The 19,844-nt window shown below is 44.1% G+C and overlaps 1 protein-coding gene across 1 annotated transcript in view; it reads right to left on the bottom strand.

The window, feature by feature from the left end:
- The window catches only part of LOC147438324 (putative tocopherol O-methyltransferase, chloroplastic), a 33,674-nt gene extending 14,334 nt beyond the window's left edge, over window positions 1–19,340 (bottom strand). Inside the window, exons 1-3 of the mRNA XM_086487609.1 lie at window positions 18,849–19,340; window positions 18,605–18,780; window positions 18,329–18,433 (exon numbers count right to left, since the gene is read on the bottom strand). Of these exons, the coding sequence (XP_086343735.1) occupies window positions 18,329–18,433; window positions 18,605–18,780; window positions 18,849–19,194 (627 nt within the window). The 5' untranslated portion in view covers window positions 19,195–19,340. The remainder of the gene's footprint in view (window positions 1–18,328; window positions 18,434–18,604; window positions 18,781–18,848) is intronic.
- Between the last annotated feature and the right edge of the window lie 504 nt (window positions 19,341–19,844).

Genomic DNA, 19,844 nt, shown 5'->3' with positions numbered 1-19,844 from the left:
GCGCTTTCAAAATCAGTTTTAGAGAGAAAAACTCATTTTTGAAGAAAGAAAATTTTGCTCTGTTCTAGAAAGAGAAAATCGACAAATTCTAGAGAGGGGGGGGGGGGGGGGGGGGGGGGGGGGGGGGGAGAGAGAGAGAGAGAGAGAGAGAGAGAGAGAGAGAGAGAGAGCAAATGCAAGGAATAAACGATTCTAGCTTTGACAAAGAATTTTGCATGGACCACCTTTTTAGAAAAAAAGAGTCTGTGATTGGCCAAATGAAAGCAATAATCGGATGCATCTACAACCTCGACGCAGAAACTGTCACCAGCGTGTGACTACTATCTATCCTTTTTGTTGATTTCTTTCTTATTATCTATTTACCTTCACTTTTTGGAAACACCCCTCGGGAAATCTAACTGCCCTGCATTGCATAGCTAGTGTGGAACTGTCCAGAGGGAGTCCGGGCCTGAGGGCAAGAGAGCACTAAGGTTGGACAAGGACTATGGTTAGCCAAGTGGGGTCATTGACTAGCCAAAGTGGAATCCTTTGCTACAGAGGCTACATTTCAGTTCTGGATGTGGCCGCAGTGTACAAAGAGGGTCGGATGACCTAGAAAGATACAATGGCAGCATCTCCTAAAATTTAGGGAACTGCTATTTTGGGACCTGAAAATGTCTTCGCGTCATTATGTGCAGTTTGACATGGGGATCATTTTGTTACTCTGTGGCCAAGTCAACAGAGGCTGCAGGTGAGATATTTTTAGACCCGAGGGTCTAAAGCGGGAAAATGCACAAATGAGTGACACTTGGCACTTTGAGGCCAGTTTACTACTTATAGAGAAGGCAAAAACGTGATTTATAGCTGGGAGGCTCATTTTGCAAGTCTCTGTCACAGGTTAAGAGCTATGGAGTGCTTGCTTTCCCTCTTATGCACAGTGCGGTGCCAGGAGTGATGCCCTGCACGCTACGCACTGCCCTCTCTCTCCCCTTTGGCAGTATGTTATGCCCCTCTAGTGGGCTCTTCATTTGACCAATGTACAGTTGTGTGGGTTCATGCGCGATTGCCGAGGCAAGAGCCTCTTGCACAGGTACTGGATTAGCTAGCGGCTAATCCCCCCGCAGGTACAGGTGAATTCGGAGAGGTTTCACGCCAGAAATCTCGTCCGATTCAAAGGGCAAGTAGCCCTACAGGTGCGGGAGCTCGAGGACTTGCTAGGGATGCGACCGGCACGCGAAACGGAGCCCGAAACAGTGAATTACAGCCTGCTGTGTATTTTTGCAGGTTTAGGGTTTTGGCCCTAAACGGACCCTAATACCCCCAGGAGGTTCGGGGACGCAAGGGGACCGCTGTACAGGCGATCTGGCGCATTTTCAGGGCTGAAAACAGAGAATTCAGCGTGCTGCAGATTCTCGCCAGGTTTTGCAAAGTGCCCGTATGCGTCGGGAAAGTCAGTCAATGCGTGGGAATACTGACCGTGAAAGGTTCTAGTACAGTTATGCTGCCGAAATCGGGCTGGAACAGTGGAAATTCAGCCGAGTTTGTGCGGGGCAGCTTGTAGGAACCACAGCGTTTATTCCCTCTTTTGAACAATAAAGAAATACCGAAAGGGGCGCCTAAGTTAGGGGCCAATCTGGTGTCTGTCCACTCATACAGGTGCAATCTAGCAGCCTGTATCCCTCTCCCCTTTGTTGTGTCTTGAAAGTACAGGTAAAATAGACGACTAATAATGGGTGAAAGCTAAATCAAGGTTTAAAGTAAAGTCTACCGCCCTTTTTGGATTGAACAGGCCGGTTACATGGTTCCATCGACGGGATTAAATCACTTTTTCCCATAGAAGTGAGCCTTGGTCAGTTTTGGGCTTGAAGACACAGGGGATCATAGACCAGACACAGGGAATTGCAATTATGGCTGATAGACCAGATGATGTGACTGAAGAGGTTTCCTCTTCACAGGGTCAACAGACACATGAAGTGGGTGAGTCCTCAAGACCACCACAGACTGATGATGATATATTCAGGACCCAGTTGGCTACTGCTGTGGCTATGTTCACACAAGTAATGCAGAATCCGAGGTTTTTAGCCTTTCTGCAACCTCCGGTTCCGTCTCAGCAAGTTGGGTCACTGGATCATATTCAAAAGCCTGTTAAGGCTCGAACACAGGTGATTCATACCGCACAGTCAATGGAAACACCTGTACACTTGACGGAGAACATGCAGTCTCCACAACGTATGCCTAAGGTGCAAGAACAGGTGGCTGAGATGCCAGTTTTTCAAGCTGTACCAGTTCAGCCCGCCACCTTTCAGCAGCCTATAGCTGGTTCTAATGGGCAGGGAAGCAACTTACAGGCTATGCAACAGGTCTTCCCACCACCTTCAGTACACCCTGGCTATTTTGGAGGTGGATCGGTATTTCAGAGCATGGCTGGTCATGCACCTGGAAATCAGTTTTATACGCCAGGAACAGTGTTCGGGGGTGCTCAAACGATGATGCCTAACCCCATGTACAGTGTCATGGGTATGCAACCAGGGTTTCAAAGCACTCAGGGACAATTTGGGATGCCACAAGCAAATTTTGGTATGGCTGGAATTACAAATCAGCAGCCAAATATGGCATTTCCAGGTCAAGTTAATAGCGGCCAAGGAACACAGATGAACCTTAATAGTGTTCCCATGTTTCAGTCACTTCCATATGACAATCTAACGCCGCTGGAGAGGCCAACTCCGTACAAAGAAGGTGGCAAAGGAGTGTCATTCACGACCTTTACAGGGTTTGATGACAGGAAGAAGGCTCTTTCATTCCTCCAGCAGTTTGATAAGGCCTATGCAGGGGGAAACTTTACAGAGGCTTCAAAGGTCCGCAAGGCAGCCACTTTCTTGACAGGGAATGCGGGACAATGGTGGACAACTTTATTGCTTCAAGGGCAAGCTCCGTCCACATGGATTTACTTCAAGCAGATTTTTGCAGCAGCTTGGTTATCTGATGATTTCGAAGCAGATGTCATGACAGAATGGCACCAGCTTAATGCTGCCACTTGCAGAAATCTGGATGATTACAATCGGAAGTTTTGGAAAGCTCTACTTCCAGTAACTTCCTATAGGTTTGTGCCATTGACAGAACAGATAGAAAAATACTGTTGTGGCCTACCCAAAGGATTGAGAAAATACTGCACAAAGACCAAAGTCACTACTTTGACGCAGCTCATCGAGGTAGCAAACACTGGCAATGGTTTGCTCAAGGGAGAAGATTGTGAATTTAACACTGGCGTCAAGGCAGGATCAGGCAAGAAAAATTCAGCCAAGAAGCACGTTCCCAATGAGGCTCCTAAAGGGACTCAGGAGTCGGCCAACACAGGGAAAGACAAAGCTACGGCTGAATCAGAAAAAGGACCAGCAAAGAAATGGAAAAGACGTTTTCCTCGCAAGTCAGAAGAGCAAAAGAAGGTCCTGAGGACAGAGAACAAATGCTTTATATGTGAGCAGCCTGGCCACATCGCTTACAACTGTCCTACAAAGAAAAGGCCAGCTGATTCTGAAGACAAGGAAGACAAGAAAGGAAAGAAGCCCATGGCTGGTCTAGTGCCAGATATGGTGGGCGACAAGCCAAATTCAGATGCAAGTGAGCTTTGCAGAGCATGGGGAAAGGTTAGGGATCAAACAGTGCTTATCTTCTTTGATCCAGGTGCCAAAGCCAACTTTATTTCCCCAGAATTGGCTTCAAAGTTGGGAATCAGACCTGAAGAGATGGGGTATACAGCAGAGGCAGGTTTGGCATGTCCTGGCCATACAGAGGCTGTGACACCCATCATTGGAAAGTTGCGTCTACATATCCAGTCCTATGTAGATGCTGAAGAATTTTACATCATGCCACTGGACGGATGTGATGTGTTGTTAGGTATTCCTTGGTTGTTTCGTGTACAGGGAATCATGGATGCCTACAACAAAAAGATCACTGTACAGAGCAGGGGAAAGACTCACATTCTGGATGTAAAGCTTAAAGGGGAGTCTATTCCTACTGTATCAGCTTCTGCTATTACTTCTGTAATGAAAAAGCATCTTTCTGCGTACTTGGTTTTTGCACGTGAAGTGTCAGATTGTGATGAATCAAATTTATCTGTGCTAGATAAAGAAAGGTCAATGTTTTTACAACAGTATAGTGACTGTTTTTCCGATTCATTACCGTCTCAATTACCGCCAGAGAGACCCGAGGACCATGCGATAGATTTGGTGCCAGGCAGTAGCCCACCAAATAAGCCTCCGTACAGGGTTAGTGCGGCTCAGCAGAAAGAGATAATGGGCCAAGTACAGGAGCTGTTAGAAAAAGGGCTGATTCAGCCCAGTTCATCTCCATTCTGTTCTCCAGTGTTGTTGGTGCAGAAAAAGGATGGCTCATGGCGTATGTGCATCGACTACCGTGCACTGAACAAGAATACCATCAAGAATAGGTTTCCTATACCTAGAATTGATGATATTATGGACAAATTAGAAGGAGCAGCTATGTTTAGCAGGATAGATCTAAAGAGTGGGTACCATCAGATCCGCATTAGATCAGAGGATGTGCACAAGACTGCTTTTAGAACAACGTTTGGCCTTTACGAATTTTTAGTGATGCCCTTTGGTCTCACAAATGCTCCTGCTACGTTCAATAGGATGATGGACAGAATTTTCCGTCCACACCAGCAGTTTGTTGGTACATTCTTTGATGACATGATAGTCTACTCAAAGAATGAAGAGGAGCATAGGCATCACTTGGCCATTGTGTTCAAAGAGCTACGCAGTCATAGGTTGCTCATCAATGCAAAGAAAAGTGAGTTTTTTCTGGAAGAGATTCACTTTCTGGGACACATTGTCTCAAAGGATGGTGTCAGAATGGATCCTGCAAAAGTTGAAGCGATCAAGTCATGGCCAAATTTGAAGACGGTGCATGATGTCCGAAGCTTCTTGGGACTATGCTCCTATTACAGAAGGTTTATCCGAAATTTCGCTGAGATTGCTTCACCTTTACATGCTCTTCAAAAGAAGGCAGTCACCTTTAGATGGACATAGAAAGAGATTTCAGCTTTTAATCTCTTAAAGGAAAAGATGACTTCAGATCCAGTCATTGTCTTGCCAGATCTTAGGAAGTCATTTGTGGTCCAATGTGATGCCTGCGGTAGTAGCATTGGTGCTGTGCTAATGCAAGATGGCAGGGTAGTAGCCTATGAGAGCAGAATTTTGCAAGGGCCAGAGATGACCATGCAGGTCTATGAGAAAGAGTTACTGGCTGTGATTCATGCGCTCTTAAGTTGGAAACACTACCTGCTAGGTGCAGACTTTGTTGTCCAAACGGACCATCAGACCTTGCGATACTTCTTGACACAAACAAAGTTATCTGAGAAGCATATGCGATGGGCAAATATCTTGTCCATGTTCCATTTTCAGATTGTGCATGTGGAAGGCAAGAAGAACGTTGTGGCTGATGCCTTGTCAAGGAAGCCACAAATTTCAGCTGTGTCGATTCCTTATCATCATGAACTTGATGATATGAGAGAACAGTATGCAAATGATGAAGATTTTGCAAGGGTCTTCGAGCAACTAATGGATGGACAACATCATGAACACTATCTTCTTAAAGATGGGTTCATGATGATGCATGGCAGATTGTGTGTCACAAAGCCATTGCGACGCAAAGTTATGGAAGAGAGTCATGTCCCACCGTATGCAGGGCATCGTGGTATCGATGCTACAGTTAAAGCGGTAGAGACATTCTTCTATTGGCCTACATTGAGAAGGGATGTGGATGCCTTTGTGCGAGAATGCCTAATATGCCAAAAGGTCAAGTTTGACAGGCAAAAGGCACCAGGGTTATTGCAACCACTACCTATTCCAGATAAACCATGGGAAAGTATTGCTATGGATTTTATCTTTGATCTTCCAAGAACGCAGACAGGAAATGATGGTATTTGGACCATTATTTGCAGATTCAGCAAACAGGCTCATTTTATTCCTGTCAGGAAGAAGATAAAGCCAGATCAGATGGCACGCTTGTTTATGAGCAATATTTTCAAGTATCATGGCATGCCACAGTCGATTGTTAGCGACCGTGATCCACGCATGACAAGTTTGTTCTGGAGAGGTTTGTTTGAGAATATGGGCACCACGCTCAAATTCTCTTCGTCATTTCATCCTCAAACAGACGGGCAGTCGGAAGAGGCAAATTCTACTGTCCTAGATCTGCTCAAGTGCTATGTGTCAGAGCATAAAGGAAAGTGGGAGCAGTATTTGCCATTGGTGGAGTATGCATACAATAATACAGTGCATTCATCAACTGGCAAGGCACCTTTTGAGATAGTTGAAGGTGGCAAGAAAGTTCCTCCCATACTGCATACAAAGGACAAGATATTTGAAGCAGATAAGTATGTTCAAGACATGGATGAAATGTACAAGAAGGTCAAAGTGGCCTTAGAAAGGACTCAGGCAAAGCAAAAGAAAGCAGCTGATCGTCACCGTCGTGAAGTGGTATATTCACTTGGTGATTGGGTGCTTCTACGGTTTGAAAAGGCAAGGTTAAAGAAGATGAAGGGCAAGGAAAGACTCTTTCCAAAGCTCAGCATGCGTTACTATGGGCCTTTTCAAGTGTGCGACATAATCAGTGATGTTGCATATAGGCTGAAATTGCCTGACAGTTGGAAGATTCACAATGCGTTTCATGTGAGTCTTCTCAGACCCTATGTGGGTGATGTGCCAGAAGATATACCAGCTGAACATCAGCCGGAAGTCGAGGAACTTGACGAGATCTTGCTCCCTGAACAGATTTTGGCACACAAAGAAAGGAAAGTGAAAGGCAAGGTTGCGAGGCGTTACTTGGTAAAGTTCAGAAACTATCCACCAATGGATGCTAAGTGGATGGAAGAAGGTGAACTTGCAGAGTCACCAACTGTGTTATCACTTTACCTGGAAGCCTTCGATTTGCAACCTACCTTGACCCCTTGAGTTTCAAAGCTAAATGGATTGTCAGTGTGACAATGGCTTTTGAAACAAATGATGTACATGGTATTTAAAGTGAGCTCAAATCAAATACCTGTTACATGAATGTTAGAGCTGTACAGATTGTCAGTTTGGCAATTGCTCTTATGGAATGTCCAAAAGTTTGGTTAGTGCTATAGAAGTGAGTATTTCTTGTCAGTCTGTCAAGGATACAGTGATTGCTTCTATTAAAGAGTACATGTGTAACTGCATTCTTAAACTGTCGGTTTGGGTATGCTCGAAAGTGTTACGGGATCCAACGTGTACTATAAGACAGTGGCAAAATGTGCAGCTACCATTTTGTCATTGGAAAGTTAGTGACTCAAAGCAATGGCAGAGTGCGAAGCTACCACTATGTCATTGGGACAGGGTTCACACGCAGGCAATACATGAGTCGACGAGGTGTTGAATACACCAGGGTTGACAATGAGCATGTATGTGTCGTATATGTGTCGACATGTGTTGAATACATCAGTGTTGACAGTAAGCATGGACGACATAGATGCAAACGAGGACGTTTGAGATTTCAAGAGGGGGGTATGTCACCAGCGTGTGACTACTATCTATCCTTTTTGTTGATTTCTTTCTTATTATCTATTTACCTTCACTTTTTGGAAACACCCCTCGGGAAATCTAACTGCCCTGCATTGCATAGCTAGTGTGGAACTGTCCAGAGGGAGTCCGGGCCTGAGGGCAAGAGAGCACTAAGGTTGGACAAGGACTATGGTTAGCCAAGTGGGGTCATTGACTAGCCAAAGTGGAATCCTTTGCTACAGAGGCTACATTTCAGTTCTGGATGTGGCCGCAGTGTACAAAGAGGGTCGGATGACCTAGAAAGATACAATGGCAGCATCTCCTAAAATTTAGGGAACTGCTATTTTGGGACCTGAAAATGTCTTCGCGTCATTATGTGCAGTTTGACATGGGGATCATTTTGTTACTCTGTGGCCAAGTCAACAGAGGCTGCAGGTGAGATATTTTTAGACCCGAGGGTCTAAAGCGGGAAAATGCACAAATGAGTGACACTTGGCACTTTGAGGCCAGTTTACTACTTATAGAGAAGGCAAAAACGTGATTTATAGCTGGGAGGCTCATTTTGCAAGTCTCTGTCACAGGTTAAGAGCTATGGAGTGCTTGCTTTCCCTCTTATGCACAGTGCGGTGCCAGGAGTGATGCCCTGCACGCTACGCACTGCCCTCTCTCTCCCCTTTGGCAGTATGTTATGCCCCTCTAGTGGGCTCTTCATTTGACCAATGTACAGTTGTGTGGGTTCATGCGCGATTGCCGAGGCAAGAGCCTCTTGCACAGGTACTGGATTAGCTAGCGGCTAATCCCCCCGCAGGTACAGGTGAATTCGGAGAGGTTTCACGCCAGAAATCTCGTCCGATTCAAAGGGCAAGTAGCCCTACAGGTGCGGGAGCTCGAGGACTTGCTAGGGATGCGACCGGCACGCGAAACGGAGCCCGAAACAGTGAATTACAGCCTGCTGTGTATTTTTGCAGGTTTAGGGTTTTGGCCCTAAACGGACCCTAATACCCCCAGGAGGTTCGGGGACGCAAGGGGACCGCTGTACAGGCGATCTGGCGCATTTTCAGGGCTGAAAACAGAGAATTCAGCGTGCTGCAGATTCTCGCCAGGTTTTGCAAAGTGCCCGTATGCGTCGGGAAAGTCAGTCAATGCGTGGGAATACTGACCGTGAAAGGTTCTAGTACAGTTATGCTGCCGAAATCGGGCTGGAACAGTGGAAATTCAGCCGAGTTTGTGCGGGGCAGCTTGTAGGAACCACAGCGTTTATTCCCTCTTTTGAACAATAAAGAAATACCGAAAGGGGCGCCTAAGTTAGGGGCCAATCTGGTGTCTGTCCACTCATACAGGTGCAATCTAGCAGCCTGTATCCCTCTCCCCTTTGTTGTGTCTTGAAAGTACAGGTAAAATAGACGACTAATAATGGGTGAAAGCTAAATCAAGGTTTAAAGTAAAGTCTACCGCCCTTTTTGGATTGAACAGGCCGGTTACAGAAACCCTAACATAAAACTCGTCATAGCTACACGAATTCAAATTATGCAGGGGATGTGGACAACAGAAAGCCTACGCCTTTATCAAAGGTGTAGCGGAGAAGGTGAATTGGGTTATGTCTGATATCGCAAGCAAATCTCCTCTCGGAACCAGGTAGCCACTGGATCTCAAATCTCTCGCGACATATCTCCTCCGCAACGTCCAACATGTGTCGACCACACACCATACAACCCTCAGGGTGCAACACCTACAAGCAACAACTACAAGAGAAGAGGGGAGCGCTAGAGAGAGAATGTGAGATCACAAGCAAAACGATGAGGCAGAGACGTTTCATACGTCCACCTCACGTTCAGCCAGACACAGCCACAAAACAGCCCACACTTCCTCATTTGCTCATGGGAGATATTGAAGCCAGCACTAGACAAGAAGGTGTAACTCTTAGCACCCCCACTCAGCTCCTCCACTGAGAATCGATCCAAGGGAGCTAGCAAGTTTGGTGAAGATATCAACAGGGTTATCTGACGCAGGAAAATAGTCTAGTTGAATAGAGCTATACTTGGTCTTCTCACAAAAAAATGGTACTATATCTCTATATTGTCATCAACTTTTGTATACGAAACCTACGTATCAAAGAAAATTTCTGAAAGATTATATATGTCCTTTAGATTTGAGAGATTACGTGATTGGACATTACAAAACCGTCATTGATTGGACATACTTCCATCCCTAAGTGGGAAAGTATGAATGGCCATTGACATGCTTAAAAAGCATATAGATGGATACAAGTATATAGAACTCATCATTTAGTATTGTTTTGGAAATGCTTGGGCATTAGGTATTCATGTGTAAAAGCATCCGATGAATGCATGAACGCTCTTTGATTATCAAGCAACTTGTATTTTTCAGAGGGATAAGTATCTGTTACATGAAAATGGTATTTTGAGCCCTAGCTTGTCATTTTCAAGATCTTTTATATTGCAGCTTAATTCTCAGCTTTCCATTCAAAATTTGCCGAAATGAACATCGGAAATGGAATCAAAACAATCGAAAACCGCAAGGCTTCCGTAAAGAATTGAAGGGTGTAGAAGCTCCACACACACACACAAAGATGGAGTGTTGTCGAATGGATCACAAGAAGACAAGTGGTTGGAAGACATTATAATTATCAAACGACTCCATTCCCGCGCGGTCAAAGCGCCGGAGAAGACAACCGATTGTGTGCCCATTGGTAGGCCTTTGGGAAAGCACCAGAGAAGACAACCAATTGTATGCCCATTGGTGGGCCTTTGGGGAGGCTCACACAAACTGGTGAGTTACTCCAAGATCCATCACGTGTACATGTGTGTGGTTGAGACCACACATGCAAGCAAGGGTAACCAAGTATTTGTTTGATCTTGTTTGTTAAGGATTTCATACTGAAATTTTCAGCCTATACACTTGTAATTCTAGAGGAAAAACATATTCCTGTGAAGGGGCCCGGTTGTGCCGGGTTAACGTTGCATCACTCTCAATCTTCTCTCCCTCGCGCTCTAATTTGTCTCTCTTAATCTTTCAAGTTATCCATATCTATAAGCATCTATTATGTTATATCTCTACACATATATACACCTCTCTCAATCTCTAGCCAAAAATTGGTAATTAGCTTTTGTGCAAAGCTTTGATTGGCAATAATAAACTTGTGTATCCAAGGCAAGTTTCATTGGTATCAGAGCAGAGTTACCTTCCTTACCTTCAAGGTAATTAAAGGTGGTCTTGGACTTGAAGACTTTTGCTGCCATAGAGCTGTCAAGCCACAAAGAGAGATCGAGGTCATTGACACACTCCAATTGTTCAGAGGATTCCCCTTCCTCAAAGAGAGAATCCCCTTTCAAGACTCTTTCAAGAGTAGCAGCCATGAGCAATCAGCTAGCCGACATAGAGAAAAGACTCCACCACCATCTCATGCTCAAAGTCATAGAGAAGATGGATCGACAAAGCTTGACGAGAAGCTTCTTAAAGAGATGGAGAATTTGCCGTCAGATCCTAATGTGCAATAAGTGGTCGCTAGGAAGGCAATCAGAAATTTGAAGGTATCTCACTTTGAAGATTTTATTAGAAGTTCCGATCTTGGAGAACCAATTGTGTTGAATATCTATTAAGGAAGGGCATTATCAATCCAGACTCATCTCGAAATGCTATTTTCGTGTAGCCCTATGCAATAGCCTCTTTTCATCATTCTTCAACGGAGCCACCAACATAGGAGAAGATGATAGACAACTCGGAAACAGAGAAGAATAAGAAAAAAACCTGCAAGCTGGGAGACAAGCGTGAAACTTCCTTACTTTGATGGAAAGGGAATGGACATTGCAAAGGCGCTGCTTGCCTTCATCAGAGAATTTGATTTAGCCTTCAAGAATCGTACTTCTCTAAAGAGTCTATGCATCAGGTATCTATGCATCTCAAAGATGTTGCTAGTAATTGGTCTCTAACGCATGTAACCGAAAATGCAAATCCTAAAACTTGGGAGGAATTCAAAGAGATGTTTACATCTAAATTTTTACCAACGAATTTCAAGAAGGACGTGGGGATAAATTGGACCAGAAAGAGGATACTATGAAAGGGTATATTGACCTCTTTTGGAATAGAATACTCAAGAGTGTCCAATATATCAATGTAAGCGCGACGAAGTTATCTGCAAGTTTGAAGGCGGACTACATCCACTTTTGAATCCTCTTATGAATGTCTCAAAAAAGGGAACTTTGAAGGATTGCATGGAGTCAACATTGAATGCGGAAGCTCGTGATATGAAGTGGATGCTAAAGCAAAAGAGTTCTTCAACGAATGAAGGGTCATCAAAGAGAGCGAAGATTGACGAGACTCGAGGAAAGAAGCCTTAACATCTTATAGATCCTCAAGTTCTAAAGATGCCCAAACAAGAAAGACCAACCTTCAGCAAGCTGCCAAAGAAAGAAATGGAGAGACGAATTAAGGAAACTGTTTCAAATGCGTCGGTAAAGGACACGTGGCATGGGAGTGTAAGAAGAAGAAAGGCACAAGAAAACTGCAGAGGAGCCAACCAAACCAAAGGAACCAACCAAGCCACTGAAGACCTGAGCCGACTTGCAGATCCCAACCGAGGGGCTTAAACCCTAAGAAGAAGCAACAAAGGAAGAAGCAGCAACAAAAGAAGTTTTTACCAACTTACCGAACCTCGCCAAATGGGGCAATTTTTAAAGAAGTTCCCACCAACTTATGAGATCCCATCCAATGGGGCCTAGGGGACCTAAAGACCATAAATAAAGCAGGATCACACGCACAAAATCTATGGCGTAATCAACTGATGACGTGGCATATACTATACGGACGACCTTGAATATGCGCCGACTACTTACGTGGTAGATTTTTGGATTTTACGCTGACAATGCTGACATGGCAATTTTATATATTTTCTGCGGGCAATGCTGACATGGCAGCTGTATGGATTTCCTACTTTTACGCTAGCTGATTTGCGTGAGCTTTTGAAGACCAGACGCTTTTAGAACTGGTGGATGCTTTTCATGTACTGCTTTTAGATAGGCCCAGGGCCTTAAAATAAGTGCAATGGGTTCAGTCTCTTGTTGTTTTTACTCATGGCCTGGACCCTTGTGATTATTTACGAGGGGAGTATTGTTGTTGTTACTCATGGCCCGGACTTGGATGGTTATTTACGGGGGGAGTATTGTTGTTATTACTCATGGCTCATACCTGGATGGTTATTTATGCGGGGAGTATTAAGAAGTATGAGTAGTGGTTACTCTCACCACCTCCAAGTGACGCAGGCTGCGGTTTGGGGAGCGTTTGATTGTAAAAGGCATCCATATCTCATGGACCAAATCTTTTTAGGGAGGAGTGATGAGGGAGTCCTTGAACAGATCATGGCTTGGACCAAGACGGTTACTTTCCGGGGGAGTGTTCATCGGTGACTTTATGTTTCTATGCCTTGCAACATGTATATGTTAGCATTTGTGTTGCAATGTGATGTGCCAACAACTGAGTATTCCTATTTGAGTGATATTGCCTGGGTATGTAATTTTAGTGCATCAAGACACCCGGTAGTGATCACCGCGGTCTGGGTGTGATGGCTAATTTTGGTATACCACAATATCAAGAGCTCCGATATGGAATGAGACACCTGTTACAGATCAGCGCGGTCTAGGTGTGCTATTGGATGACCCTCAGAATGTGGGGGGGGGGGGAGAGAGAGAAAGAGAGAGAGAGACTATATATATATATATATATACACATGGATGAATCCAGGATAAGCCCAGATTCACCCTTAAAGGAAAGTGCAAGGTATAGACCCATGGTAGTCACCCACAAGACAATATAACCATCAGCTCCATCATGCATAGTATTGACTAAATACCACGACCATCCCCACTAACGTCGTCAGTGCCCAATAGTGGGTGTAGAACTAGGTACTAACATATGCTCCCAAACACAACATCCACCACACACACACACACACATGAGCATACATCAACACAAAGTTCAGCGTACTGAGTTTCTGTCATGACTCCGGAGATCAAGGGCAGACTCAGCCATAATGAAGCTTAGCACTAGAGAAGCATTAAATCGAAAAAATTAGCACAAAAATGAGGTAGTTGATAGAGCATACGCACCACAAAAGATAGAAAGAATTAGTACAACATCAACTGGTCGTAACTTGGACAAAAACTTCACAATGTGAAGTCTGCATATCCCCTATACAACTAAAAATATACATGGATGAATCCAAGATAAGCCCAGATTCACCCTTAAAGGAAAGTGCAAGGTATAGACCCATGGTAGTCACTCACAAGACAATATAACCATCAGCTCCATCATGCATAGTATTGACTAAATACCACGACATCCCCACTAACGTCCTCAGTGCCCAATAGTGGGTGTAGAATTAGGTACTAACATATGCTCCCAAACACAACACACAACACACACACACACACACACACATGAGCATACATCAACACAGTTCACTTTCTGTCATGACTCCGGAGATCAAGGGCAGACTCAAACTATTGAACAAACCAACCTTGGCAATGAATTAATGATTATACAATGGAGGCAAAGGATTGCATATATACCCATCCAGGTAAATTACCCTACCCAGACTTTGACAAATAAGTGAAATAAATACCTCAAAGCCAAAATAATGGGATCACATTGGGCAGTTCACTTGAGATGCCATAACTTTCTACAGCTCAGAAGGACATAATAGTGAGACCAAGTCGATGAAGAAGCTACTATGGACACCCCAACAATTGTACACTCCACTAAATACACAAATTTGCTACTCTCAACTTTGTTCCTTAGAAGAATGTCATCTTGAGCATCAATTGCCTTTTAGAAAATTGAACTGTAGACCACACTACGTCCAAGAATCCCCATTCGTGAACTGTGAACACATGATGTCCAAAATACTCCTAGATCATGAACTTTGAAACACATCTTGTCCATAATCCACCAAACAACAATGCACATCCATAGTGTTTTAGATATGTCTGATTGGTTCCGTGCAAGATGCATGTGCCTTGAACTCGGACCCACAAGTTCAAACACCGATAACTCGAACTCCAACACAAGGGTCCAAATTATTTATAGAGAGCATTGTTTACCCCTCTCTGCCACACACAAGCCTCTCTCTGGCTGAAGCTAGTCGCGGCAACGACTTCTTGACTAGAAATCTGACGCCGTGGCCATTGTGGTCGCCTCCACGTGTGCCATGCAGATCCCCTCTGTCAAATCTTTATCACCATTATCTCTGTCCAGCTTGCCTTTGCCTTTGTCTCTTTGTGAGTTCCTGCTTTTGTCTTTGGCTTCAAACTCTTGAGCCAAACAAAGCATCGTGTCACATTCACGGCAGCGGTTGTCGAACCTCGAGGGAACCGAGCAGCTAATTGAGTATTGGTATTGTCGTCCTTGTTAAGCTTGCCTTTGCCTTTGTCCTCTAGTGAACTCGTGCATTTGCTTTTGACTTCACAATCTTGTCAAGCCAAACAAATTGACGGCTTCCTTGAGAACTGCAGTTGAACATAGGCTTATCCAAAAGTACTAAACCCCTATCTGAAAGCCTTTCGGTTGAGAACAACTGAAATTTAGGGGGAGGTATGTCATCAGCCTTTGTATACGAAACCCATGTATCAAAAGAAAAATTCTAAAAGATTATATATGTTTCCGATTGTAGATTACATAATTGGACATGTGTTCTTGTGTTTACAGAACCATGATTGATTAGACATACTTCTATCCCTAAGTGGGACATATGAATGGCCATTGACATGCCTTGGAAAGCATGAAGGATTCTGTGCTCTTACCTTATTGGAAGAGAGATCGATGGATACAAGTGTATGGAACGTGTGGAATCTACCTTAGGCACACACAACAAGAAATGAATGATGACTTGCATTGAATGTTGTTTTAAAAATGCTCAAGCATTAGATATTCATGCATAAAAGCATCGAATGAATGCACGAATGCTCATTGGATGTGCGAATGCTATCTGATGATCACGCGATTTGTATTTTGCAAAAGGATAAGTATTTGTTGCATAAAAATGCTATTTTGAGCACTAACTTGTCATTTCTATGGTCTTTCGTACTACAACCTATTTCTCACCTTCCCGTTCAGAATTAGCAAAATGGGACACCAGAATTGGAATTAGAACAGTCGCAAACCCCAAGATCCAAAAAATAATATAATAATAATAATTTTCATGTCGGGTGATGACATGACTATAGATTTGCTCATCGTGAACAACTCGACAAGTTTTAACTTCAAACTTTTGATAGAACGCAAGTTACAACACCTTTTGATCACACGATTTGTATTTTGCAAAAGGATAAGTATCCGTTGCATAAAAATGCTATTTTGAGCACTAACTTGTCATTTCTCAGGTCTTTCATATTGCAACTTATTTCTCACCTTTCCGTTCAGACATAGCAAAACCAGAAACCAGAATTGGAATTAGAACAGTCGCAAACCCCAAGGTCCAAAATATAATAATAATAATAAAAAAATTCAGGTCTGGTGATGACATGGCAACAGATCTGCTCAACGTGAAAAGCTCAACAAGTTTTAACTTCAAATTTTTAATAGAACGCAAGTTACAACACCTTCTTACTATTTCCAAAGAGGAGAGCTGCATGGAGGTCATCCTTTCCCTTTTTGGATTGGGAGACAACATACGCTTACCTCTATATAAAGAAGCTCTCCCCTCTCATTCTACTCTTTGGCGAAGAGAGAGAGCACGCCTACGCGCTCTCTCATGCTCCCGTGAAGAATTGAAGGGTGTAGAAGCTCTATACACACACACACAACAATGTTGAATTGATCGCAAGCAGGCAATTGATTGAAGACTAATTGAATTTTCAGCATCAAACGACTAGACTCCCGTGCGTTCAAAGTGTCGGAGAAGACGACCAGTTGTGTGCCCATTGGTAGGCCTTTGGAGAAGCGCACGCAAACAGGTGAGTTACTCCAGGTTCCAACAGTTGTATGTGTGTGTGGTTGAGACCGCAGGTACAAGCGAGGGATAACCAAGTACTTGTTTGATCTTGTTTGTTGGTGATTCGACGCTGAAAAGTTCAGCCTATACACTTGTAATTCTAGAGGAATGACATGCCCATCCCACACACATCCAAAAGAAAGATTCAAAGCATGGAAACGGAAAGAAAACAAAACGACCAGCACGAACAAACAAGTTGCATGCACCTACACACCACCACAAAACACACAGCTGAGAGCAAGGTTGAATGCGCTGATCAAGAGCATACACCAAAAACAAAGTCAACAAACAAAAAGAAAAACAAATGTAAGCCGAAAAAAAGCCAAAGAAGACAAATAACAAGGGCAAGCGATCACCATAGCAAAAGAAGACAAAAGCACATCAGAGACCAAGGCGGCATAATTGCAATGGCGCCAAAGAATCGACGGCATCAGCCACAACAGGCACAACTGCGACGAAGAGACCTCGTCAAAAAGACGGCAAGGGATACCACAGCTGGCGGTGGCAACAATGGAAAAGTGAACACCGACAAAACTGTGGGAATCCTTGCTCTCATGCGTTCTCTCTCTCTTCTCTCTTCTCTCTTCTCTCTTCTCTCTTTCTCACTTGAGCCCCAAGGGATAGATCTCTTTCTCACTTGAGCCCCAAGGGATAGAGATTGTCAATTGCTAAAAATACAAAGGTTTAGGGCTCTGCTGGTACACGTCTGCACCCAACCCCAGCTGCAACGCGAAGCGTCAACGTCGCAATCAAGCAGGTGGCAGGCAAGGACCCTTTGTATTACATAAGGGAATTACAAAAAGGCTGAAAGGCATTACAAGAAGCCCATAGGCATTACAGATACCATCATTGTCGGTGAAAAAACCCCTGAGATATGACAGGACAACAAAACCATAGGGGGGAAAACACAAGGGATGCAGATATGCATCAAGAGCTGGAGGCAAGGGAGTAAAGGGAAACTGTAAAAGAGAGCTATAGCAGAATCAGCTGACCCGGAACTCCACCTAAGTATCTCTAGTATGAAACTCCAGAGCTTCAAGGCCGAAAGGTGCACTCCAACACTGGAGCTCATCACCTCCGCATACCAGATCTGCATCAAAGATCTAAACACCAGAAAAACCACTGCCCAATAACCATCTTCACTACTGCATAAGACTCTTCAAAACGAGCAGGACAAGGCAATGAAGATCACCAAGAGAAAGATCGCCCAAACTTGCAAAAAATCTTCAAAAGAGCAAGACAACTGGTGGCAATAAGAGCTTGCAAAGGCATCAGCAACAAAGGATAACAAACTGCTTGAAGGGAGAGAAGCACAAAGCCACCCCAACTCCACACCAAAACTAAGTTTAGGAGAACACACGCACATACAAACCACCGGCAAGAACACACAACACACAAATAAAAACCCCGCAAACAAAGAAAGCAGCCAAACACACAAAAACCAAGAATATATCAACCAATAGGTGACATGCATGAAAGAATGAGCACACACGAACGAGACAGAGACATCCAGATCAATAACTTGACAAGACAAGAAAGATCGCTTTGTCACACGTTTTATTCAAAAAAGAGTGGGCTTTGTCAAATGCAAAAATGTTCACTAGGTCAATAGAAGCTCAAAGTTTCATGCAGATTAAGAATGTCTGGCATAAGTCTCGCTCTAAGCCAACAAATGGTCAAAGCATCAACATTTTTAACAAAAGCCCCTGAGCAATGTTGAATGCTGCTGCGGACACATTGTTTGCTGACTACATTGCTGCCATCAAGTTCGCAAAACTAATTATCGATAACAAGAGAATATAAATACCTTTTCCTTATCTGGCATGTGCTCTCCACTCTCCATGGACCACACAAAATCAAACTGCTCATCAGGAAATGGCTGGTTTAAAGCATCTGCAACTTGAAATTTGACCTGAGTACCAAGATAAAATGTTTCAAAAACGTGGCAGTTGATTATGCTTTCCGAAAGTCGCCATTAAATACATTTAATAGCAGTAACATTGCACTCAGCTTTAAGGTGTAGAGTGGCAAAAAGTACACCCAGCGCCTAGCCGACATTACACTTGCTGGTTTTGGTGCATACCCTATCAGATAGCCCAGCAGAGGAGGTGACCTGGGTTGCTCTCTTGGCTTGCACAGGGCTGAGCGTGATGCCCAAAACATGAGCATCATACTTGTGAGCGAGATACCGAGAGCTTCCTCCAATGCCACAGCCAACATCTAGAATTCTTTGAGGCTGAGTCTTGACCTTGCTCTCACCTGCTACATAGGTCCAATGACGCAAACAACTCGCAAGGACAATTGCAGTACAAAGTAGCTGAAGTTACCAGAAATGCCAGCCCAAGCGAGGGACTCCTCTATCATCCGGACTTGAGCGGCTCTGTGATCAGCGGAAAGGGCAGCGGGGAGGGGAAGGCCTACATCGTAGAAGCCGTGGTGCATATGTTCACCCCATATATCCTCCCACACGGAAGAGGAGGAGTCGTAGAAGTGGGCGATGCCCTCATTGAGCTCAGAGATGCTGCGCTGCCCAGAGGCTGACGCTGTGGCGACGGCCAGCAGCCACGTCTTCTTGTGAGTGACCAAGCGGAACGGCAACCTCTTGCTGCCACTCGAATGGAACCCATGATCAGCGGGAGCGACGAGTCGAGAGCGCATAAACGTGGTAGCCATCTCTTTGGCACTGAGGGCGGTTACAGATTGTCTGCCCAAAGTTGGGCGCTTGCGTGGACTACAGACGGCGAGCTCCTATTCGGCCTGCAAAAGGTTCAGCGCCCAAGAAGATGGACAGCGAAACCCCGCTGCCCAAGGCTGGGCGGGGATGGAGCTCGTTATTCGAGAGCGCCAGCAGGATTACTGAACCAATGCGCTGCTGGCATTTCTATGAAGAGGAGATCGTTTAATTAAAGACTAATTTGTAGAAATTTCCAGAATACCCCTGAAATTTAAAAAATTCTCAATATACCCCTCACTGCTCGCAATTCTCTGAAAACGGGATCGTTTAATTAAGGGGAAATTACAAAAATATACCCTCTAATTTGTGGAAATTCCCAGAATACCCCTCAAATTTAAAAAATTCTCATTATACCCCTCGTATTTGACCCTAAATTCCCCTCGTTAACGCCATAAACATCTCTAAAGACAATTTTTTTTGCAACTCTTCAAAGAAAGATTGGTTCTTCCTCAATAGGAGATGAGGGATTTTGTATGGTATTGTGGGCTCTTCCGATGAAATTATTCATCATTTTTATCATTTTTAGACGAGTGTATTGGTGAACTCCCTCTTGTCATGCATATCATAATATGCAAAAATCCAGGCAAAT

The sequence above is a fragment of the Adiantum capillus-veneris genome, chromosome 17 (genome assembly GCF_014529385.1).
Source record: "Adiantum capillus-veneris isolate H3 chromosome 17, ASM1452938v2, whole genome shotgun sequence".
Lineage (NCBI taxonomy): Eukaryota > Viridiplantae > Streptophyta > Polypodiopsida > Polypodiales > Pteridaceae > Adiantum > Adiantum capillus-veneris.
This window is presented reverse-complemented; position numbering and strand designations above follow the sequence as displayed.